This window comes from Neoarius graeffei, chromosome 3 (genome assembly GCF_027579695.1).
Source record: "Neoarius graeffei isolate fNeoGra1 chromosome 3, fNeoGra1.pri, whole genome shotgun sequence".
NCBI classification, from domain to species: domain Eukaryota; kingdom Metazoa; phylum Chordata; class Actinopteri; order Siluriformes; family Ariidae; genus Neoarius; species Neoarius graeffei.
In genome coordinates, this window is record NC_083571.1 from 32,550,740 (window position 1) to 32,575,979 (window position 25,240).

General features: G+C 43.6%; 1 protein-coding gene across 7 annotated transcripts in view; it reads left to right on the plus strand.

Annotated features, from left to right (window-relative positions):
- tbc1d1 (TBC1 (tre-2/USP6, BUB2, cdc16) domain family, member 1) overlaps nt 1-25,240 on the plus strand; it is a 164,746-nt gene that overhangs the window by 52,705 nt on the left and 86,801 nt on the right. For 6 of the 7 annotated variants that reach the window (XM_060916684.1, XM_060916685.1, XM_060916686.1 and 3 more), the window contains 2 exons: nt 19,489-19,779; nt 20,227-20,412. In XM_060916684.1, the coding sequence (XP_060772667.1) occupies nt 19,489-19,779; nt 20,227-20,412 (477 nt within the window). Of the gene's footprint in view, nt 1-9,995; nt 10,349-19,488; nt 19,780-20,226; nt 20,413-25,240 lie in introns of those variants that run through there. The other variant, XM_060916690.1, reaches the window with a different exon arrangement.

Consider the following 25,240-nt stretch of genomic DNA (forward strand, 5'->3'; position numbering starts at 1 on the left):
GGGTGGTAGGTGGGTTCTTGAATCTATTTTCGAAGACAGTAAAGGCAAAAGAACCAGAAATCATTCATTGAATGCAAATATAGCACATTTTTCTCCCCCAAATCAACACATTTTGAAATGAAACAGAATGATTAATGGCATCTTCATGAGGGACCAGTTCTGGGCCCCCCCTCATGCCTGGGCCCGGGACAAAATACCCAGTTGTCCCCCCCTGTCGACGGCCCTGCTGACGATTGTACGTTTACTAAACAATACAATACAAAGCTCAATTCTCCCAGCCTATAACGTACTGAATATCAAGTTAAAATCAACCGCAATAAAAGGAAAATGATGAAAACTGGAATATCAAGGGGTCTACTGTATCAGAAGGCCCACTGCATTTCGCGAGATCGCGAGCTGTCAAGTTGCTAGAATTCAATCTTTCTAGCTATACTTTCACCCCCTACAGCTATCAGTATTACACATAATCATCGATTAATCACACAGCATTCTAATTCAAGTGAAAATGGTCTTTAAAAATACACACAAGTAATGATTTAGTCAGAGAAACCAACCAAAACAAGTCTTCAAGTCTCCGGTCTTCTTCATTCTCGTCTTCGTTTCTGTCGTCGTCAGAACTGTCCTCATTTTCTTCTGAAGATGAGCGCTCAGGTTCAGATCTGTAAGGCTGGATACCACCAGGACATTCAGCTGTCAAAATCTCTACTTGTGGGCCATTTTCTTCTTCTGTATCGGTAAAATCGAAGCTAATTTCCTCAGCATCGCTCCTATTTTCTGGTGTGTCCGCCATTGCAACTGCACCGAGTGGTTACTGGTATGACGTCACGCAGCTGTTCCATTGACCGCGAGGGGGCGCTGCGAACGCAGGAAATTTCAAGTGATGGGCATGACCAAATAAGGACCGATTACAACCGCGGGAAGCTTTTGAAAAATCGACGGTCAATTTATTTCGAATCTCGAAAGCATTCTGGTGCAGAATAATGCGACTTTTATCGCCACTGTGTGACGCCTTTAAGGCCCACCTATTCATACTTGTAACGAGTCGAGGCCCATTAAAAACAGATCCCCAATTATTTTGGCTCGTCTAATGTTAGAATCTAATAATCTACTGTAAAGCGTATTAATGGGATGCGACATCACTCCCTGTTACAGATGGGAGCCCAGGAATTACATACATGCAGTGAAAACAAGCTGTTTTTAATTGTAGGTATTGTATTTAAAGGGGAACAGAGGGCAATATATAGAGTAAGTATAACAATAAAACACACATTAACGAACCTTATTCAAGACTTACAAAAGTTTTTTGTTCTAAGGTTGGAAAGTTCTAGTGTTTTGAAAGTAGCTCGAGCAAACTATTTCCGCAGTTTGAACAGCCCGCCATGATATTAATTTTATCCAATCAGAACGCACGTTCATTTTCTCTGCGTAACACTCATGACGTATGTACGTGCCCAGTTGTGTTGGCTCATTGAGGTTGGGAATAGCACGTGTGAATCGGAAAGTAGGATGAATTGTAAGTGATCGGCTACACAATGCCGCAGTGTGTTGCTTTCGGGTGTAATAACAGGACCGACGGAAAGCATAACGATCCTCCAGACGTGTCTTTTGTGGGATCTCTTCGTATGATTCGACAGAGCTGTCGCTTTCACTTGATGCGCCCGACGCCATGATTACACGCTTCTCGCCTAGTGCAGTGGGTAGGGCTGACGTCACGGTCTTTTAAAAATGGCGACTCTTGTGCCGTTTAGCGTACCGACTATTATATTTACAATTACCAAGATATTTTGTTGTTTTCTAGTATATAAATTTGATAGAATACTTAAGAATACGTTACTTTGTCACATCAGCAACTGTATATATTATATTTGGTACCCCTTTAAAGTGCATATCACGGGTAAATTCCGGAGCAAGATCAGTGTAATTCTCCTATTTTATATTAAACTTTGGTCAAATATCCGTCACGTTTTGTGCAATTTTTTTACCTTGCGCAATACCAGAAAAATTCAGGTGAATCAAGCCATTTGAGGCGAATTGGTCCGCCTCTGAAAAAACTCAGCATTTGGATTTCCCGGCAAACATTGATTTTCGTGACGTCGCGTGCAGGACGCCTCCCTCTGAATCCTACGTCAGCGCTGGTTTGTTTATGAGAAAACGACCTGGTGGTTTTCTGCAAATTTCTTCAATGTTATCGCGTAATTATTAAAACGGTTAACAGATGTATCGTAGGAGGGTGTAGCAACACCAATCTTGATGGGATTAGTACTCATCGTTTCCCAAAAGACCGGACAATGAGAGAGAAATGGGAGCGCTTGGTCTACACAGGCTGTGCACTGAAACCGTGCAAAGCTCGCGCAGCCTGCTGGCGCTTCCGCAGGTGACGTCACGAATCTGGCTCCAGACTCCCTTGGGATTTTTCCAGACACGTTTTGTTATTTTATTTTTTTCTGCTGTAGACAGATGGCCTTGTGCAAAATTACCCTTCTGGTTGAGTGTGTAAAGGGACATACTTTCATATATAAAAAAAAAAAAAACGAAATTGGTCCAGAATATGCACTTTAACACTGCACAGATGTGCCAGAAGCTAAACCATGCATGCAGGGCATTCTCAGTCAAAAGAGATTAATGATCCAAAAGTGGAGTCTGGTCCATTAACACAAGAACTTATTGCCATATTTGTGTTCAGCAAACAAGCAGGTTATTAAAACCAAGAAGTACACTCAAAAGAAGTGGATGTCGAAACCACTCAGTGGGATTAGATCCTTACACACTAACAAAGAAGGATTTTTCCTACGAGTTGGAAAATTATCCATCCATTGAGTTCCGCGACATCTCAAACTACCTGGTGCTGCAGACATCGTTCTACACGGACACACACATGAAAACCTGGAAGAGCATGGAGGCGTACAACTTTTTGTACGTGGCTGGGTTAAAGATCTGAGGATCAAGACACTACAAGATAGACGACAGGAAGTGTGTTTATTAGCAGGCGTGATATTTAAGTCAGGTTTATTTGTATCGCGCTTTTAACGATAGCAAAGCAGCTTTACAGAAAATGAAAGATTTTTTAAACATGAGCTAATTTTATCCCCAACGAGAAGCCTGTGGCGACGGTGGCAAGGGAAAAACTCCCTCAGACGACACGAGGAAGAAACCTCGAGACGAACCAGACTCAAAAGGGAACCCAACCTCATCTGGATCATGACAGATAACACGATTATAAATAACTCGCTTCTGTAACGATCACAAAGTGTAACCGTGAAATCAGGAAGACCATTACAGTTTTAACATGAAGTCTGTTTTGTTGAAGTTATAAACTGTTCATTGATGGCAGTCCTAAAGTTAGCAGCTCGACTGTAGTCCTTAGCCATGAAAGCATGACTGTAAGTGTCCAGAGCGTCCTCCAAGTGTTTTTTAAGAAAAGCAAAACAGTGTTATAAACATGGCTAGAAACAACCATGACCACCATGATGATAATACTTCGCAAAGCGTCTGTGAAGAAAGCTTCCGTATCTCTGCATGCTGATTTGTGCTCAAATCAGTATCAGGTGTTTCCCATAATGGTCCCAAGCATGAGCACAACGCGCTCCGTGAGCACTCACAGCCGCTCGAGCTGCGCCAGACTCAAGCGTGCAAAGGCGCAACAGTCAAGTGTTCACTTGCTGTGTGACCACAACTTTAGATCGCCATCAGAATGCCTCATTTTCATCGGCAAAGCATCGCGAGCTGTAGTGCGACCGTAGCTTGATGAGACGTCAGATGAAACCCAGCAATTGTACCCTACTACGAGTAAAAATTAGATTCAGTTTAAAAAAAAAAAAAGTTCAAGGCCCACTAGATGGCGCTTCTCTGTGGCCCAGTGATTGAGAAACTGATATTGAGGACGATATAGTGAGCTCATTGGTAAAATGAAAAACGCTTTCAGGCACTAGTCCGTCTCGCCAGTATTTACGTTATTAATGTCGCACAATTAAAACGTGCCAGATCAGTCAGCTGGTGGGGTTCATTCAAAATAATAAATAAATGCATCTGTTTTTGGGATAAATCCATATTATACTGAGCACATTTCCCACATTAATCAATACTTCGTGTCGGCTGCGTCTTTCAGTTCTTTTAAATCAAGGCTGAAAGCTTTCTTCTTTGCCGCTGCCTTTTATTAAATCAAATTTGAGACTTTTGATTAATTCCTCGCTTTGCACTCTAAATTTTATTCTTGTATTTTATCTCTTATTCTATTTTAGCTTTTTTTTTCTATTCTCTTACTATTTTTAATTGGACTCGAATGTCTGTTTGTGTTTCTTCGTCCATCCATTCACCCCAATGCTTTTCCTCTTCTCTTTTTAGCGCAACCGCAATGCATGATGGTGTATATTGTTTGGTTGGTGGCCATCGGTTGTTCACTACTTTTCATGGTGCATTGTGGGATGCTATGAGTACACTATATAGGGCGTAATAATTCTCACTATACATTCAGACAGCACTGCAAAATGGCGAACTGGCTATATAGTCCACTATACAGTGAGTGATTTTGGACACAGGGTGAGACTTTGTGAAGTCTTCTGACAGGCATGCGGCGGTAGACTGGTCTAAGTGCAGGAAGTGTTGATTAGCAGGCGTGATCTTTGCGAAAATGAAACATGGCTACAAACAAACTTGATAGTGATGAGACGTCACAAAGCCTCTGTGTCCTTACACGCACGAGCTGATCGCGCTCAAATCAGCATCAGGTGTTTCCCATAATGACTGGGTCCCAAGCGTGCGCACAACACGCTCCGAAGGATCCCCGAATGTAAGTTTAGGCTCTGCCACTCGTGTTCACTTCAGTGGATAAGAATGAGCACCTCGTTCCAGTTCTGAAATAATAATCATAAATTGAAATTTTTACCTTTTATGGAAATTGAGTATACAATCAGGTTTTTGACCTCTCTGTTCGACACAGTCCCGCTGAATGTTTTTTTTACCCCCCCATTTTTCCCTTCTACGTGTAGAAATCTCTCTAGTTTTCCCCCGATGATGAATTACTTTTGCTAAATTAAAAAAAAATCTTTGTTTCGTTCAAAACGATTTGTACGTCCAAAAACACAGCAAAACCTTCCCATACCGATCAATAACAACTAACTCAGCTGAACAAAGTATGACAAGCGTGCCCCCTGCCATGGCGCCGTAGTTACCGTTGCTATGGGGTCACGTGACGGTACAAAGCCCCCGTTAGAGAAAATTATAATGAAACAAAAACAGTTTTAATGTATAATTTTGCAGTCATGATAGGATGACTGTGATTATTTTGTCAGACTGTTTGCTGCGTCTCTTTCCGTCCTGGTTGACAATGCAGAGGCTGAAAGAGTCTTCAGCTGGAGCAACAGAATCAAGATTTGGCCTCCGCACATTGCACCGCATCGTTCGTCTAAGCTACACCAAGACAGGCTTGTACTGTAGTGCTAGAGTCTGACTCGTGACTCCGACTTGAGCACTGATGACTCGGACTCGTTCGTTAACTGCATTCGGACTTGTAAATTGGAGACGAGGACTCGGATTTTTTTTCCTTTATTTTTTGTAACATGCCGTCATAATTTGGCATAATATATTTATATCTACATTAATTTTTATACTAATTTCATGCAAGAGAGAGAATGCACATTCACCTGTTCATACGTCACGTTCAGGAACAAGCTAACGTTAATGGCGCTAAAATGCCTGGAGAGAAGCCCCTAGGATTGTCCGCTTTGCTTATACAGACTTCTCGTGCAGTGGGAAAAAATGCACTGCTGTGTGTTACATATGTAGAAGAACTATCGAGGAGACGACGGGGACGACCTCGAACTTCAATCATCATTTGGTAAGACTCCACCCAGAGAAGTCAGTGACACGCTGTGTTCATTGCTCTGTTGATAGTGGGCGGGGCTTGCTGAGCGATGAACTAGCTAGTGTTAACCCTCTCTTGTGTTATATGATAGTGGGTGGGGCTTGTTGAGTGATGAACTAGCTAGTGTTAACCCTCTCTCATGTTATATGATAGTGGGCGGGGCTTGCTGAACGATGAACTAGCTAGTGTTAAACCTCTCTCGTGTTATGATAGTGGGGCGGGCTTGCTGAGCGATGAACTAGCTAGTGTTAACCCTCTCTCGTGTTATATGATAGTGGGTGGGGCTTGCTGAGTGATGAACTAGCTAGTGTTAACCCTCTCTCATGTTATATGATAGTGGGCGGGGCTTGCTGAGCGATGAACTAGCTAGTGTTAACCCTCTCTCGTGTTATATGATAGTGGGTGGGGCTTGCTGAGCGATGAACTAGCTAGTGTTAACCCTCTCTCGTGTTATGATAGTGGGCGGGGCTTGCTGAGTGATGAACTAGCTAGTGTTAACCCTCTCTCATGTTATATGATAGTGGGCAGGGCTTGCTGAGCAATGAACTAGCTAGTGTTAACCCTCTCTCATGTTATATGATAGTGGGCGGGGCTTGCTGAGTGATGAACTAGCTAGTGTTAACCCTCTCTCGTGTTATGATAGTGGGCGAGGCTTGCTGAGCGATGAACTAGCTAGTGTTAACCCTCTCTCGTGTTATATGATAGTGGGCGGGGCTTGCTGAGCGATGAACTAGCTAGTGTTAACCCTCTCTCGTGTTATGATAGTGGGCGGGGCTTGCTGAGTGACGAACTCGCTAGTGTTAACCCTCTCTCGTGTTATGATAGTGGGCGAGGCTTGCTGAGCGATGAACTAGCTAGTGTTAACCCTCTCTCGTGTTATATGATAGTGGGCGGGGCTTGCTGAGCGATGAACTAGCTAGTGTTAACCCTCTCATGTTATATGATAGTGGGCGGGGCTTGCTGAGCGATGAACTAGCTAGTGTTAACCCTCTCGCATGTTATATGATAGTGGGCGGGGCTTGCTGAGCGATGAACTAGCTTTTTATCTGTAGCCTGTTAACCGGGGAGGTCGAGCAGTAACGTTAGTCCAACACTGTAGCAGAGATGCTTTTATGTAAAGGCAGCAACAGCCACCGTCACATGGTGCGGATGGAGTCTTGTTCTCGGACTCGACTCAAAATTTTCTTTAATGACTCGGACTTGAACACTGGGGACTCGAGCCTGGACTCGGACTCGAGGCTTAGTGACTCGACTGCAGCACTGCGCCAAGATAGCCATTGTGGTCTTCCCATTTGAGGAAGCCGCGGAACTTTTCATGCAGCCTCATCTGAGGCGTGTGAAACCTCTCTAATGCTTATTTACCTTTAGGCACAAAGGCTGCATGAGCTGTAAAATAAAGCGTTTTCCTGAAATGATCTGAGTGAGCCGATTCCTTTTACTGAAATTCACCACCTGAAACCCCTGAGCTTCTCTCAACTGCTTTTCCATGCCAAGATTACACCAGAGGGCCCCAAATTTGCTTTGATGTTTCAAAATTTCCCGGAGCAGCATGCCCCCGGGCCCCACCAGCAGCTCTTCACTCGGACATCAGACACCTCTCGCTCAGTTTCTGGACCTCACCCTGGAGAGGAATAAACCCAAAACTATACATCCGATCATAACGATGTGACCTCATTATATACAGATTAGACAAGAGAAAGAAACTCTCTATCTCTGTTTCTCTCTTTCTTTATTTCATTTCTTTATCTCTAACTGTATTTTTTTCTCTATCTCTAGCTGTTCTCTCTTTCTCTCACTGCATTCTCTCTGTTTTTCTCTTTCTGTCTCACTGCATTCTCTCTGTTTTTCTCTTTCTGTCTCACTGCATTCTCTCTGTTTTTCTCTTTCTGTCTCACTGCATTCTCTCTCTGTTTTTCTCTTTCTGTCTCACTGCATTCTCTCTCTGTTTTTCTCTTTCTGTCTCACTGCATTCTCTCTCTGTTTTTCTCTTTCTGTCTCACTGCATTCTGTTTTTCTCTTTGTCTCACTGCATTCTGTTTTTCTCTTTCTGTCTCACTGCATTCTGTTTTTCTCTTTCTGTCTCACTGCATTCTGTTTTTCTCTTTCTGTCTCACTGCATTCTGTTTTTCTCTTTCTGTCTCACTGCATTCTGTTTTTCTCTTTCTGTCTCACTGCATTCTCTCTGTTTTTCTCTTTCTGTCTCACTGCATTCTCTCTGTTTCTCTTTCTGTCTCACTGCATTCTCTCTGTTTTTCTCTTTCTGTCTCACTGCATTCTGTTTTTCTCTTTCTGTCTCACTGCATTCTCTCTATCTCACTGTATTCTGCTTTTCTCTTTCTATCTCTCACTGTATTCTCTCTCTCACTGTATTCTGTTTTTCTCTTTCTATCTCTCACTGTATTCTCTCTCTCACTGTATTCTGTTTTTCTCTTTCTATCTCTCACTGTATTCTCTCTCTCACTGTATTCTGTTTTTCTCTTTCTATCTCTCACTGTACTCTTTTCCTCTCTCTAGCTGTTTCTCTGTCTCTTTATATCTAACTGTTTTTTCCTTTCTCTGTCTATCTCCAACTGTATTTTTGCCTCTCTCTAGCTGTGTTCTCTCTCTCAATCTGTCTCTTTATCTGTTTTTTCTCTGTATCTCTGTATTTTCTCTCTCTGTCTCTATCTCTAACTATTTTTCTTTGTCTTTTTTCTCTGTCTATCTGTTTTTCCCTTTCTCTCTGTCCATCTCTAACTGTATTTTTTTCTCTCTATCTTGCTCTATCTCTATCTCTAACTGTATTTTTCCCCTTTCTGTAACTATTTTTTTCTCTCTTGCTGTCTGTATCTCCTGTTTTTTTTTTTCTATCTATCTCTATTTTCTCTCCCTCTTTAGGGGTGTTCACACGGCAACTTTTACTCCGGTGTAGCACCGGGGCTGCCCCGGTAGAGCGTTCACACGGTACAAAGTTATACCGGTGTAGCCCCTGAAAGCTGCTTAAACCGGTGCAAATCTAACCCTGCTCGGGAGGTGGTTTAAGAAATTTACTCCGGAGTAAACGCTAGTTTGCGGGGCAGCACTGATATAAAATGGGACGTCTGAACGCTACAGGGGTAGACTCGCTACGCGTGAAGAGAGTTGATTACATACGGGCATTACATCATTTGCATCCTGGTATTTTGCGCTTCCAAAATGGCGAATATCAACAACAACAGAACTGCGTGTCTTCCAGTGTTGCCAGATTGGGCGGTTTTAAGTGCATTTTGGCGGATTTGAACATATTTTGGGCTGGAAAACGTCAGCAGTATCTGGCAACACTGGTGTCTTCATCCACGTTGTTTTCCCGGCGCTTGGTGATGCCATGACAACCGGGAAAAGGAAGTACATTTTCACGCATGCGCATATTTCATTTCCGCATTATTACTATCGTATAGCACGGTCGCAAAAACCGCCGTGTGAACGCAAGTGGGGCTGCACCGGTGCTAACACGCTTCTCTCTAGTAAGCAGGTTTGTGACGTGTGAACGCTCCACAAAATTTACACCGGTGTAAGATATATCGCAACAAAATACATCGGTGCAAATATGTGCCGTGTGAACACCCCTTTTGTCTCTTTCTTTCTGTCTCTGTTCGTGTCTCTTGCCCTGTCTTGCTTTATGTCCTTTGTTTGTTTGTTTTTTCTCTCTTTCTGATGCTATCTCTGTTTCTTTCTCTCTCTGTCACGATTGAGTGTACTTGCGCTCTTGCTCGCTCGCTCGCTCGCTTTCTCTCTCTCTCGTATGATTGCATGATTGATAGTGTTGTAAAGATGTGCGGTCTCTCCCGTTTCCCAGCACCGGTGTGATCTCAGCTCTGGACTCTTTTCCTGAATATTCAAGTTGTTCTGTTATGTGCTTTGTTAGTGACATGCGGTTTTATTATAGAAATGGGAAGTATGACCCATCACTCCCTCTGTTTTCTGTCTTGAATTGAAATAAAAGAAAATCTCAGTTTGTGAGATTTGAAGAATCCTGCACCTGGAGTGTGTGTGTTTCAGGACTCGGGTTTACACGCCGTCTGTTTTCAGATTAGTCACGGGTCTGTCAGTTTATCTGACTTCCGGGGGGGGGGACAGCTGTGTGTGTCTGAGTGACTCAGATGCTTTTTAGGCCTCGTGTGGCATCAGCCTCTTATGAGAAAGAGATGAATACGAGAAACTGGAAACATGCACACAATTTGTAGAGAAAACAGCACAAGATCAAGTAGCATGAGAAGGTGCGTAGAGCGAGGGAGAGGGGGAGGTGATGAGGAAAAGGTAGTGCCCTCACGAGCAACATCAGCAGGAAGCGCAGGAGAAGGAGACGTTTCAGAAAACGAGAGGAGGAAAAGGGAAAGACGGGAGGAGAGGAGTACAATTGCACAATAAACGGTGTGAGGAATTAAAGATTAGAAATGAAGGAAAGCGAGTGAGAGAGGGAGGGAGGGAGAGAGATCGGCTATGCCTTCAGTGTTGAACTGGCTGATTAAGGTGAGTGATTTAGGTGCGTGTGTCTGTCCTCATAAAGAGCCGTCTTCATATTATGTCAGTTTCTTCATAAAATCCTTTCAGTGTCTCCACGTTAGAATTTAAAGGGCTGATGACACGTTTTTGACATCTTTGGCGATGTTTTATAACATAAAAAGTAATTCCCGATGATCCATATATTAATTCACGAAGGCGCCTATTTTACAAGTTATGATAAAAAACGCGGCTATTTGGGCAAATTTGACGGGGCTGCAGCACCCAGGAGACGAAAGAGGAGGAGGAGCTATATGACGTCAGCGAAAGAACCTTCCTCCTCACTTACCGGTTTGTTGTTGATGCGACGTGTTCAGTTTATCATTATTAGTATTTTTATTAGACATATATAGTTATTATGCCTTCGCGTTGTGTTGCCGGCTTTTGCTCCAAAACCCACAAGGATGGGGTAAGTTTATTCAAGTTTCCCAGAGATCCCGAGCTGCGTGCGAAGTGGGTGAAGCAAGTCAGGCGCACTCGTGACAAGTGGGAGCCCTCACCAACATCCGTCCTGTGCTCTGAACACTTCGATTTGGATTGTTTTGACACCCTTCCCAGCTTAAAAGAATCTCTTGGGTGTTCAGTTCAGCACAAACGTGCGTTACTACCATCAGCAGTGCCTACACAGTGTTGCCAGATTGGGAGGTTTCCCGCCCAGTTGGGCGGTTTCAAGTGCATTTTGGTGGGTTTTGAACATATTTTGGGCTGGAAAACGTCAGCAGTATGTGTTGCCAGATACTGCTGAAGTTTTCCAGCCCAAAATATGTTCAAAACCCACCAAAATGCACTTGAAACCGCTCAACTGGACGGGAAACCTCCCAATTTGGCAACACTGCCAGTATTCCAGAGGGGGTCTACTCGTAGCTATGCCGGATCCAAAGACAGTCCTCCTGTCAGAACATGTGTTGTGAAACGACATAAGATAAAGGTACGTAGAGCTATAGATTCTACATGATAATCATAAAGTCGGCGTGATATCAGTCATGTATTTGCTTGTGAAAGCTTGCGGCTTTCATGTAACTGCCGCCTAGCAACGAGAGGCAAAGGGTAAAGAGAGTAGGCTATCATAGATTCTATTCGGAAGAGATCAACACAATTCTAGACTCCCAGAAGAGGAAGAGCTAGCACTAGAGAGTTCACCGGCGTTTTCATGCGCCATTTCCATTGAGTAGAACCAGAGTAGAACAGCCAGTGAACCGCAGCGTGTTCTCCCGCTGACGTCACAGCATGGCCGCGAGCCACGGACCCAGTTTTCTTGCGCTGTGCAATTAAAAGTTGGATATTCGCGTAACAACAGCTTCTTTTCACGTAATTATAACAGAAATCTAACATGTTTGCCATGTTGTATAGTTTATTTAAGAAATTGCATAGAGTCATGTTCGTGTCATCAGCACTTTAAACGATTCAGTGATTCAAAATGTTTAAAGATTCAGAACGAATCGGTGAGTCAAAACGATTCGGTGATTTCAAAATGATTCAAGATAGAATTGCACTCCTGCTCCGAACGGCGCCAAGAGACAGCGCTTCAGTTCCAAGATTTCTGCTGAATAATAGTCACAAATTTCACAATTTTGAAATCAAGCGCAATGATAATCGAGAAAGAAGAGCGTGAAGCCGTGCAAGATGTCGTGACCATTCTCGGTAAGATTAATTCTGACTGACTGATCTCCACAGGCCGTGTAGGTTCTGGAGGCGTGGCTTTGTGTGTATGGAGCGTGAGTTCAAGGAGGAAAAGAGATCCACCCCTCAATTTGTTTACGAATCAACTCACGGATTTGCTAATTTACATCAACTCGCTAACTCCTCCTACATCACACGACACCCACCAACCAGGGTTTATTCCAAGCCAGCTGTAAAGTGCTGTCTGCCCTCTTCCTCATACCTGAGCTCACAGATGCTTAGGATCAGCACACGTCACCAGTATGCCTGGCGAGTGTTGCTCTTCCAGCATCATCGGGATTCGAACTCGCTTTCTCCGGTGCCTAAGGGGCGTGTCTGACGATAACGCAAGTGTTGAATGAAGCTGTCAATCTTGGAGTCTCATCAGTGCAGATGTTCTAGAAGTGCATGCTTTATCACAGCTGCTGCTGTTTTGATGATGGCAGCCAATCAGATTAGTGCTGATTGAATTATTCGCACCTCCCAGTCTCTCCGTGACGTGACATGATGAGGGACTATCGCTTTATATTAAAGTTTGCAGAGTTGAGAAACTCTCACACAACGCAAAGAACTCGGGACGATGTGTCGTGACATCACAGACGTCTCTCAGCCAATCAGAAATGAGCGTTTTCTTGTAGGTTGTGTGACGGTTGCTTTATGTAAGAAGTTGTGTGTGTGTGTGTGTGTGTGTGTGTGTGTGTGTGTGTGTTAGGGACTAATATATGTCTCTCTCACTCTCTCTCACACACACACACACACACACACACACTGTCATGGTCACCTGTTGAAAGGAAGGGTGGGCCTCGTTTTATTTTTTTTCCATTACATCCAACACAAAGCTCTCATTGAGAAGTGTGTGTGGAGGCTCTTTCATCACATCATGCAGTTTGCACTCCAGCAAGTTGGCATTTGGTTGGCATTAAACGTCATTAGGGTGGGCTCGGGCCATAAACAGCAAGCTTCTGGGTCGTGTGTGTGTGTGAGAGAGAGAGAGAGAGAAAGAAAGAGTGATATTAAAGCAGCATGTTGCTTGTAGATGAAGCCTAAACCTCGGCGTGTTTTTAATGCACTTTGCATTCCTTTTCCGGACAAGACTCTACAAGATCCAGTTACACCCATGTTCTCTCTCTCTCCTTTTATAAACATGTTTCCACTGTTTGGTTTTCCTACATTACCCACAATGCCATGTGACTACCTGCTGATCGAGGTGGAGCAGGATTCATCCCTCACTTTTCATCTCTCCAGTGGTGCTTGAAAGTTTGTGAGCCCTTTAGAATTTTCGATATTTCTGCATAAATATGACCAAAAACAAGATCAGATTTTCACACAAGCCCTAAAAGTAGATAAAGAGAACCCAGTTAAACAAATGAGATGAAAATATTATACTTGGTCATTTATTTATTGAGAAAAATGATCCAATATTACATATCTGTAAGTGGCAAAAGTATGTGAACCTTTGCTTTCAGTATCTGGTGTGACCCCCTTGTGCAGCAATAACTGCAACTAAACGTTTCCAGTAACTGTTGATCAGTCCTGCACACCGGCTTGGAGGAATTTTAGCCCGTTCCTCCATACAGAACAGCTTCAACTCTGGGATGTTGGTGGGTTTCCTCACATGAACTGCTCGCTTCAGGTCCTTCCACAACATTTCCATTGGATTAAGGTCAGGACTTTGACTTGGCCATTCCAAAACATTCACTTTATTCTTCTTTAACCATTCTTTGGTAGAACGGCTTGTGTGCTTAGGGTTGTTGTCTTGCTGCATGACCCACCTTCTCTTGAGATTCAGTTCATGGACAGATGTCCTGACATTTTCCTTTAGAATTCGCTGGTATAATTCAGAATTCATTGTTCCATCAATGATGGCAAGCCATCCTGGCCCAGATGCAGCAAAACAGGCCCAAACCATGATACTACCACCACCATGTTTCACAGATGGGATAAGGTTCTTATGCTGGAATGCAGCGTTTTCCTTTCTCCAAACATGACGCTTCTCATTTAAACCAAAAAGTTCTATTTTGGTCTCATCCATCCACAAAACATTTTTCCAGTAGCCTTCTGGCTTGTCCATGTGATCTTTAGCAAACTGCAGACGAGCAGCAATGTTCTTTTTGGAGAGCAGTGGCTTTCTCCTTGCAACCCTGCCATGCACACCATTGTTGTTCAGTGTTCTCCTGATGGTGGACTCATGAATATTAACATTAGCCAATATGAGAGAGGCCTTCAGTTGCTTAGAAGTTCCCCTGGGGTCCTTTGTGACCTCGCCGACTATTACACACCTTGCTCTTGGACAGCGCTCGAAACTAACGGTGTCCCGATGTCCCGGGGACCATAAAAAATGTCATCGGGACACAAAATTATCATATCTGGGACAATCCCGGGACAATGGAAAAAAATAGATCTAGAAAAAAAGTTCTACATTAATATTATTTACAAAGCTGTAACACATACGTAGACATTCACCTAATTTGTCAATTTTAAAACGTTAACAGCGAAAAATACATAGTAGCTACACTTTCGATGCACCTGCATCCGTAGGCTACAGAGCAGCGCATTCTGTTCTAGAATCTTCGGCCGGTGTCCGCATTATATGGACTTGGAATGGAATTGCTACCGCACGCGCTGCACCGACTCTCGCCAGAACAAAAATGCTGAAGTGGTTGAAGCGGACCGACCGCGGGGAAGAAACTGAAAGCCCAGACATAACGTCTCCGGGACCTTCAGGATCCAAAGTGTCATCGCCTGGTCTGCAGGCAACGCGAGCAACTGAATGAACTTAATGAACACTGTTAGACACGTTATAAAATACAACAGGAATGATGTGGATGATATTGACGGAAGATACCGTTCAACAGAATAAGTGAGTTTTCTTGGTGTCTTTCTAGTTCAGAAAGTTTAGTCAGTCAGCAGCACAACTAGGCTCGGACCTGGCACTATGCTGATGGTGCTAACATTTGCACCCACGCTTCGGCAGCGAAAGTTCATAAAATGGATAACGGAAAGTTCATAAAAATGGATAACGGTAATGGATAACGGAAAGTTCATAAAAATGGATAACGGAAAGTTCATAAAAATGGATAACGGTAATGGATAACGGAAAGTTCATAAAAATGGATAACGGAAAGTTCATAAAAATGGATAACGGTAATGGATAACGGAAAGTTCATAAAAATGGATAACGGTAATGGATAACGGAAAGTTCATAAAAATGGATAACGGTAATGGATAACGGAAAGTTCATAAAAATGGATAACTGTAATGGTGAAAATGATAAGTTGGCCTTATAAGTGCCAACAGATATTCAAGGTATAAGTAGATGAAATGAACATAAAAGGGGTCTTATTTTCAGCTAAAGTGTACTGCAGATGTAGGGAGTTGAAACATTTTCTGAATGAGCTAGTTGGCCCCTTTAAATAAACGGGTATCTATTCATACAGTGAGATCGCCGAAGTTTAATAAACTGAAAATGCAATAACTGTAATTTTGAAGTAGATGATGTATAGGACATGTGTCGCTTGTGTCTTGTGACTTATTGTAAAAATGATATAAAGGGTTCAAAATCGCATAGTTACAAATATAATAGTAACTTCATATGATGGGCGGCACGGTGGTGTAGTGGTTAGCACTGTCGCCTCACAGCAAGAAGGTCCTGGGTTCGAGCCCCGGGGCCAGTGAGGGCCTTTCTGTGTGGAGTTTGCATGTTCTCCCCGTGTCCGCGTGGGTTTCCTCAGGGTGCTCTGGTTTCCCCCACAGTCCAAAGACATGCAGGTTAGGTTAACTGGTGACTCTAAATTGACCGTAGGTGTGAATGGTTGTCTGTGTCTATGTGTCAGCCCTGTGATGACCTGGCGACTTGTCCAGGGTGAACCCCGCCTTTCGCCCGTAGTCAGCTGGGATGGGCTCCAGCTTGCCTGCGACCCTGTAGGGCAGGATAAAGCGGCTAGAGATAATGAGATGAGATGAGACTTCATATGATAATATTAACCACTGGTTATTTCAGAGAGGAAAAAAATGGGGACACTATTGCTTCCATTCGGGACAATACAACACAGAATTCGGGACCACTGGGGGACACAAAGAAAAAAAGTTAATTTCGAGCCCTGCTCTTGGAGTGATCTTTGTTGGTCGACCACTCCTGGGGAGGGTAACAATGGTCTTGAATTTCCTCCATTTGTACACAATCTGTCTGACTGTGGATTGGTGGAGTCCAAACTCTTTAGAGATGGTTTTGTAACCTTTTCCAGCCTGATGAGCATCAACAACGCTTTTTTCTGAGGTCCTCAGAAATCTCCTTTGTTCGTGCCATGATACACTTCCACAAACATGTGTTGTGAAGATCAGACTTTGATAGATCCCTGTTCTTTAAATAAAACAGGGTGCCCACTCACACCTGATTGTCATCCCATTGATTGAAAACACCTGACTCTAATTTCACCTTCAAATTAACTGCTAATCCTAGAGGTTCACATACTTTTGCCACTCACAGATATGTAATATTGGATCATTTTCCTCAATAAATAAATGACCAAGTATAATATTTTTGTCTCATTTGTTTAACTGGGTTCTCTTTATCTACTTTTAGGACTTGTGTGAAAATCTGATGATGTTTTAGGTCATATTTATGCAGAAATATAGAAAATTCTAAAGGGTTCACAAACTTTCAAGCACCACTGTACCTCTACAAAGCGATGCAGTAGTGCTTTAATCCTTCACTCTCTCCAGCTCTCTTATCTTTTATTTTCTTGACAATACTTTTTTTTTTGCAATTCCTCGAAAGTTTAAATACTTTAATTGAAACCCAAGTGGTGTGAGAGATCGGCTCACGAGTCATGAATCGAATCATAACTCCCTGAATCAGAGTGAAGCAAATCGTGACACAAGCGAAGCTTTCCATCCCGCGTGTTCGTGACTCGTATCACTCTTGAAGTCTTCGCATCATTATTTACTCGTAGGAAAATATTAAGGCCTGGGATAGTTTTCCAGTCAGTTCCTGTTCGAGTATTTTTAAATAAGTTTGGCTTTTAAGGTCACGGTATCGACCACAGAACGTGCTGACACTGGAGACTCCTTCCATAAACCCTAAAAAAAAAAAATCACTGACTCATCCTTACCGAAGAACGTGTTTTTCATCTCCATCATCAAACTTGGGTTACATCAAGCGTCCGCCGAACAGCGAATAAGCAGTTACTATGGAAATGATGACGTATTCGAAGGAGCATGTTGACATAAAAATAACACCAGCGCTGAGGCGCGCGTGTGTGTATACAGTTAGGTCCATATATATTTGGACACTGACACAAATTATGTCTTTTACCTGTTTACTGAAACATATTCAAGTTATAGTTATGTAATGGACATGGACATAAAGTCCAGACTTTCAGCTTTCATTTGAGGGTATCCACATTAAAATTGGATGAAGGGTTTAGGAGTTTCAGCTCCTTAACATGTGCCACCCTGTTTTTAAAGGGACCAAAAGTAATTGGACAATTGACTCCAAGGCTATTTCATGGGCAGGTGTGGGCAATTCCTTCATTATGTCATTCTCAATTAAGCAGATAAAAGGCCTGGAGTTGATTTGAAGTGTGGTGCTTGCATTTGGAAGGTTTTGCTGTGAAGAAAACATGCGGTCAAAGGAGCTCTCCATGCAGGTGAAACAAGCCATCCTTAAGCTGCGAAAACAGAAAAAACCCATCCGAGAAATTGCTACAATATTAGGAGTGGCAAAATCTACAGTTTGGTACATCCTGAGAAAGAAAGAAAGCACTGGTGAACTCATCAATGCAAAAAGACCTGGACGCCCACAGAAGACAACAGTGGTGGATGATCGCAGAATAATTTCCATGGTGAAGAGAAACCCCTTCACAACAGCCAACCAAGTGAACAACACTGTCCAGGAGGTAGGCGTATCAATATCCAAATCTACCATAAAGAGAAGACTGCATGAAAGTAAATACGGAGGGTTCACTGCACGGTGCAAGCCACTCATAAGCCTCAAGAATAAAAAGGCTAGATTGGACTTTGCTAAAAAACATCTAAACAAGCCAGCACAGTTCTGGAAGAACATTCTTTGGACAGATGAAACCAAGATCAACCTCGACCAGAATGATGGCAAAAAAAAAGTATGGCGAAGGCGTGGTACAGCTCATGATCCAAAGCATACCACATCATCTGTAAAACACGGCGGAGGCAGTGTGATGGCTTGGGCATGCATGGCTGCCAGTGGCACTGGGTCACTAGTGTTTATTGATGATGTGACACAGGACAGAAGCAGCCGGATGAATTCTGAGGTATTCAGAGACATACTGTGTGCTCAAATCCAGCCAAACTGATTGGTCGGCGTTTCATAATACAGATGGACAATGACCCAAAACATAAAGCCAAAGCAACCCAGGAGTTTATTAAAGCAAAGAAGTGGAATATTCTTGAATGGCCAAGTCAGTCATCTGATCTCAACCCAATTGAGCATGCGTTTCACTTGTTAAAGACTAAACTTCAGACAGAAAGGCCCACAAACAAACAGCAACTGAAAACCGCTGCAGTAAAGGCCTGGCAGAGCATTAAAAAGGAGGAAACACAGCGTCTGGTGATGTCCATGAGTTCAAGACTTCAGGCAGTCATTGCCAACAAAGGGTTTTCAACCAAGTATTAGAAATGAACATTTTATTTACAATTATTTAATTTGTCCAATTACTTTTGAGCCCCTGAAATGAAAGGATTGTGTTTAAAAAATGCTTTAGTTCCTCACGTTTTTATGCAATCATTTTGTTCAACCCACTGAATTAAAGCTGAAAGTCTGAACTTCAACTGCATCTCAATTGTTTTGTTCAAAATTCATTGTGGTAATGTACAGAACCAAAACTAGAAAAATGTTGCCTCTGTCCAAATATTTATGGACCTAACTGTATGTGTTAAAGTATTGCATAGAATTACAAATAATTCTGTCACACTCGATCCTTGCACCCTGTCTTCGCTCAGTGTTGAACGTTTGGGTTTGATCATTGAGCCGTTGAAGAAAAAAACTAGGTGGAAATTCATGTTTTTCCCTGAAAAGTCACATGTTCAAGAGTTACAGCATGTGCATCTCGATTGGCATGAAACGCTGACCTTCGTGGTAGTTTGTGATGTTTATATTGACAGATTAGATGGAATGGGAAGGCAGTTGTTCTGTCTCTCTCTCACACGCACGCACACGCACGCACGTATGTTTTAATTTTCTCCACTGCCTACTACTTCTTCCCCTGGTAAATTTAACGCTTCCGAGAATAGCAACTTCTCTGTGTGCGTCCTCCCCCCCTTTTTTTTCCCCTCCTCTGCACTTCCTCATTTATATAGCACAGTTTCAGCTTAAATGATTCACAAATCATTTCAGTTTTTTATTATTAGTAGTATTATTTATAGTTGTACAGGTTACAAAGGGGGGAAAAACATCATCGATTGTATTCTTCCCTCAGGTCCCAGAGATCATCAGCACCCTGAGGCAGGCCGGTAAGAGCTCTGCCCGTCAGGAGGACACGCCCGCCACCCAACCTGGTGACTCTCGGCAAGACGCCAGTCATCAGGACACCCCGGAATCAGCGACGGCCTTCGCCAAAAAGTTCGAGGTGCTGTTCTGCGGGCGGGCGGTGGTGGCACGGAAGAACGCTCCCCCGGCGCTGATAGACGAGTGCATCGAGAAGTTCAGCCGAGCCAACGCTACCAACTCTCTGGCTGCCGGGATCAGGAGAGCCTTCTCACTCACGCAGGTCAACATCCACAGGCTTTAATAAACAGGAAAACAATCAAGTACATCCTGACGTGTGCCATTCCTTTTATTCCTCTTCTACCACAGTAATTTGACAAAAGCATTTTTTTTCCATTTATTAACCTCCTAGGGCTTAGCGGTCACATGCGTGGACAGCACTTTTTAGAAATTCGGAACAAGAATCCACATATGTGGACATACTTCTTTTTCTCTAAAAGTACATCTTATCAAAAGATGATGCTTAGTTTTTATTCTAATCAGGTTCTAATAAGCCCAACTAGCAAAGAGAAATAAAAAATGCATGTAAAAAAAAACGCTTGGGCCTTAGGAGGTTAAAGAACGTTATGTTGTACTGCCTTTATTGTCGCCGCTTTTTTTTTTTCCCCCCCTCAGTGGAGTCTCTTAAACCCCACTCCAGGTAACATGCTCATGCTCCTTTGCCCTTCAGGTGATAAACGGAGTGAACGATGGAGGAGGAAAGAGGACGCTGTTTTTCCGGAGAGATCCGACCTTCCCGTCTCTGCAGGCGCTGGATGAGAACGGCATCTCGCCAGAACTACAGCGCCGGTCGGCGAACGGAGCCACAGGGGTTCAGCCAACCAGCCTGCAGGAGAACAGGACCATGTTATTTACGGTGAACATTAAAAAAAAAAAAATCAAACTCAAATCACATGTGATGCTGAAGAATTCTCGATTCTGATTGGTCCGACTCCTTGTCTATAAAAGCAAGCAGGTTTCTTTCATATAACACCACATCGAAGAAATATCAAAGTAAACGAGTTCTGACTGGTGCACGATACAAACAGTGCTTACGTTAAGCGTTTATTCTGGCTTTGTAGCTACAACGCAGGATGATTATCTGGCTGCGCTGCACGCATACTGATTTCAGCTGGGTTTTTTTTTTTTTTGGACCAGTGAGTGAAGAAATGTTGATGAGAGTCGATAAAATGGCTGACCACGTGAACACAAACAAGCATCCCGGACCATTATGCAGTTTTGTCATCGTCGTAATAATTTAATTTAATATTCTATAACCAGGACCTGAGCGCAGCATTAGCACTTAGAAATCCGTCTCAGCTCTGACTTCCTGTATCCGTCCTCAAGATCTTATCCAGATGCCCTCCTGTACATGTTCCAGATCCTGCCCTGGACGATCCTCTTAAAGTCTGGAAAGAGGATTATTTTATTTATTTATTTATTTATTTATTTGACGTCAAGTTGTAGAAGGGCTCCATAGTACGAGTGTTTTTACACATCTGAAATCTTCATCTTGTTCGAAACATCACGGATTTTCCAATATTCATGGATGCAAACGGCGCGCCTTTTGGCGGATGCCGCCTTTTTCACGGCTGTCTGGGGGACTTGTGTGAATTGTGCAGATCCGATGAGGTTTTTTTTTTTTTTAGGAGGGGGCGTTGGAGTGTCTGATTATAATTTCATCAAAGTAAATTCTGTATTAAAGGTCCCATGGCATGGTGGTTTGTTGATGCTTTAAACGGGCTCGTGGAGGCTTCCGGATGTTATATCCGCAGCCTTTCTCGAAATGAACCCTTGGCAAGTAAATATAGCCTCCTGGGAGAAAGCCCCATTTCAGCGCTTTTCCCAGTGCGTCGTTTTGTTAATGAGAAGCAGGAGGCGGGGAAGGGTAGAGGGTGGGGGCGGGCCATGGGGGGAGGGGCTTGACCAAGCTGCGGCCATGCTAGCTGTGTGTGAACAGTAGCAATGGCAGGTCAAGCAACAGTCCAAGCTTTCGCTTTTGACCCGGAGTCCGACTTCACAAGTCTAAATAAGGGAGTGGGAAAATGTGTGTACAACACTAGTAGTATAGTATAGTAGTATAGTGTTTGCGTGCACACACATACTCACTGCTATCAGCGCCTGTAGCCATGCTGCTAAGACAAAACCCCGTTCTCCCTCGGACTCCTTTCGTAAACTCAACGTGACACAGAGAACAGAGAGTGAGAGTGTTCGGAGTGGTAGTTTACGAACGTATAATACCCTAGGCTTGAACACGCACTCCATAACCAAAGAGGATAGAAGCAGCAACTACAGCAACATATTGCTTATCCAACAGAAGACATGCATTGCGGAGCAACAGTCAAACATAAGCTCATAAGTTACAGTCAATTTCCAGACTAAACTCAGTTTAACAGAGCATGCTGCATGCTCTTTAGTTTTGTAGCGCAGATTACCTGGCTAACTGCAGGAAGCGGTTAGCTGCACAGCTAATGTAGCCATTGCTAGGCTAACGCACCGATTTTAAAACACGGCAAAACGACCAGTTATACACTTACTTGTTGGGTGTTTGTGGCTGATGCGGCAGGGATGCTTGGTACGGACCCAGGCTTCAGTGACAGTTGATGCGCAAAACCTGCCCTGTACTGTCCCAAGTTGTGGAAACATTCCTCAGGAAAATGCTTCCGACAAACATACACCGTCTTAGGTAGACTCGACGGCGTATTATTGGAGTAAATAAAATTAAGCCACTGCGTCTTCAGGGGCTCTCCCGTCGGCAGTAAAAACAGACTCCTTTCTGTGTTGTCACATCCATGTACAGCGCAATTTCCATGTTTCGCTCGCTTAGGTGATGCCATGTTGTTGTGTCCTCTATGGTCTCCTCACTACAACTGGGCGGGGCAATCCATACAGTGGGTGGGAATCCAGAGGGGGGGCGTGGGGATCATCTCCCTTGCTGACGTAGTAAAGGGAAGAGTTTATCAACGCGCCGTTTTGACGCGCCATTCTCAAATGTTGGGCATAGTTTGGTTTACACATTATGAAATTTCTAGCCACTGGGGTGACTTAAGAAGGTCAGAGGAACTCATTTTAACGTAAAAAAACCTCAGAAAGTGAAAATTTCATGCCATGGGACCTTTAAAATTACTAAATAAGCAAATGCCGTTACAGTCCATGAAACATAGGAAGTATGAGAAGAAAACAGTAAATCAGAAAGCTGCGCACGTAAAGCCAGTTGGCTGCGCGCCATTATCTGCTGCTGGCTGCACTTCACTGCATGCGCAAGGCTTTCCATCAGTCCAACGTAAATTACGCAAGTTACGTAATTAGGATGCAGTGCTGCAGCACTGCAACTATTGTTCTTCTACGTGTTTCTTCTTCTTCTTCTTCTTCCTACGCAAATTTCAATTTCGAATAACTCAATAACCGTACGTCGCACACAGACAAACAATATATCAAAACGTGCGGCTCGATGGGACTCGCTATGCTATTACTTTTCTCTACAGAATACGATTTTTTCGCAACGTAGTCGCGAAAAAATCGCCCAAAAAAACCCCATTCATTTCTATGGAATTAATTGAAAAAAAGCACTTTTTCAAACATCCGCTGCTCTGGCATGCTTTCACCTAGAGACGTGATTCAAAGGCCCAATCCCAATTCTAATTTCTACCCCTCCCCCTACCCCTTCCCCTTGGCCCTTCCCCTTGAAACTGAGCTACAAGTGATAGGGCTTGAAATTCAACCCCTACGTATTGGGATAGCCCTTCAACGATCGCATACGTCATCGCGTACCTCCGTCAGCGTTTACGTTAGCAAAACGCGACCAAATGCGTCATTGGCTGCGACCAGCCGCTACAGTCAGAGCCAGAACCAGAAATCTCTGCTGGCAGGGTGTGATTTGTTAACTAACACCACTGAATGGGATATCTTTGGCGCTTCGTGCACCACATCCGACAGAATGAGGTGTCAGAACACTCATGTAAACAATAAAAGCGAGAATAACAGAACAAAACGTACGCAGTCAAGCAACCGAAAACAATACTCACTCCCAAAGCTTTTTAGCAGCAGCTTGGATTTCAGAAATCGCTGCTCATTCTCAGCTCGAAAGCGAATCAAGCGGCGTGTTTCCTCTGGATAACAACTTAAAACACGTAAATAATGGAGAAAATACATTTATGACAATCTTTCGCCGCGGGAACCGCCATCTTTCTGAAATCCGCATGAAATCTCGCTGAAATCCGCATGGCATTGTGGGAAATCACTCAAACCCCTTTGTTCGGAGTCAGCTCCAGGAAAATCTCCGTTTGGAGGGGTACAGAAGCTCTACCCCTTCCCCTACCCCTCCGCGTTAACTGGGATTGGGATACCCCTACCCCTTCACGTGAACGCGCAAAATGGAGGGGAAGGGCCAAGGGGTTGGTCCAAGGGGTGAAATGGGATTCGGCCAAACTCTAAAACGTAGGAAAACTTCTCCTCTGTGGATCTGGCATTCAACTTTTCTGCTAGGTTCTGCACTTTCGGATCAGTCCCGGCTCAAACGCCATGTGGGTTCCGGGAGAAAATCCGGCTTTTGAATGGCTGTCTATTGCGTTACACACCAGTAGAGCTCGTTTACTTAGAGTGTAGAGAGCTTGAAAAAATAGCTCAAACTTTCTCGCTTAAACTGTGGTTTCAGCCACAAATTTCACTCTACAGACATAAATTTCTCAAAAGTAGTAGTCACACTTGTCCTGATTCACACAATGTGTTTACCTAACCGATAGGATTTACAGTTTTTGAATGAGAAGCCTCAAACTGAGGAGAGTGCAGCCGAGAGGCCTCATTGACACCCATTATAAACGTGACAGAAAAGTCATTCATTTTTAACTCGCTCTAGTGTCCTCATTTTTAACACTACAGACAAAAAATTACATCAGTGTATTCAGGAGACTCTTCTAGCGCTCAATGTGAAAGAATTTTGTGAATAGCTGTTTTTGTTGTCGAGTTATTTGTCGTTGTTCGAGGCCTGCGCCTGAGCAAAAAACAGCAGACACCTGACAAAATCTTGTGTGTCTTAACGCTCCTGCTCAGGCCCGTCGCCATGCCAACTGGGGTCAGTGAGGGAGCAGGGGGGGGGCTGCTGTCTCAAGCACACACATAAATCATGGCATTGTAGCTTCATAGCAGGTCACACATTCACGGCCAGCGAACATGCGTGACCGAATTGCTTCGCGCACTGCATCCTCTCACAATTTCCCCCGGGGAATTGTCCGGTCTAGTTGGCTTTTAGTGCGCAGCTTCCTGGTTTACTGTTTTCTTCTCATACTTGTACTTCCTATGTTTCATGGACTGTAACGGCATTTGCTTATTTAATAATTTTAATACAGAATTTACTTTGATGAAATTATAATCAGACACTCCAACGCGCCCCCCCCCAAAAAAAAAAAAAAAAAACTCATTGGATCTGCACAATTCACACAAGTCCCCCAGACAGCCGTGAAAAAGGCGGCATCCGCCAAAAGGTGCGCCGTTTGCATCCATGAATATTGGACAGCTAGTAAAGAAGCAGGGTCATGGGTGCTCCAGCGAGTGATGAAGGATCCACTGTGGATCGTCCTGGACTTTTCAGTCCTGTCGTCGTAAAACTGCTGATCCAGCTTTTTACAGTTTCCCCTGGGTGTGTAAATTCCACCGAGACGATAAAATCATGTAAAAGCCCGAACCAGATTGAACAAAGGTCACGCGGA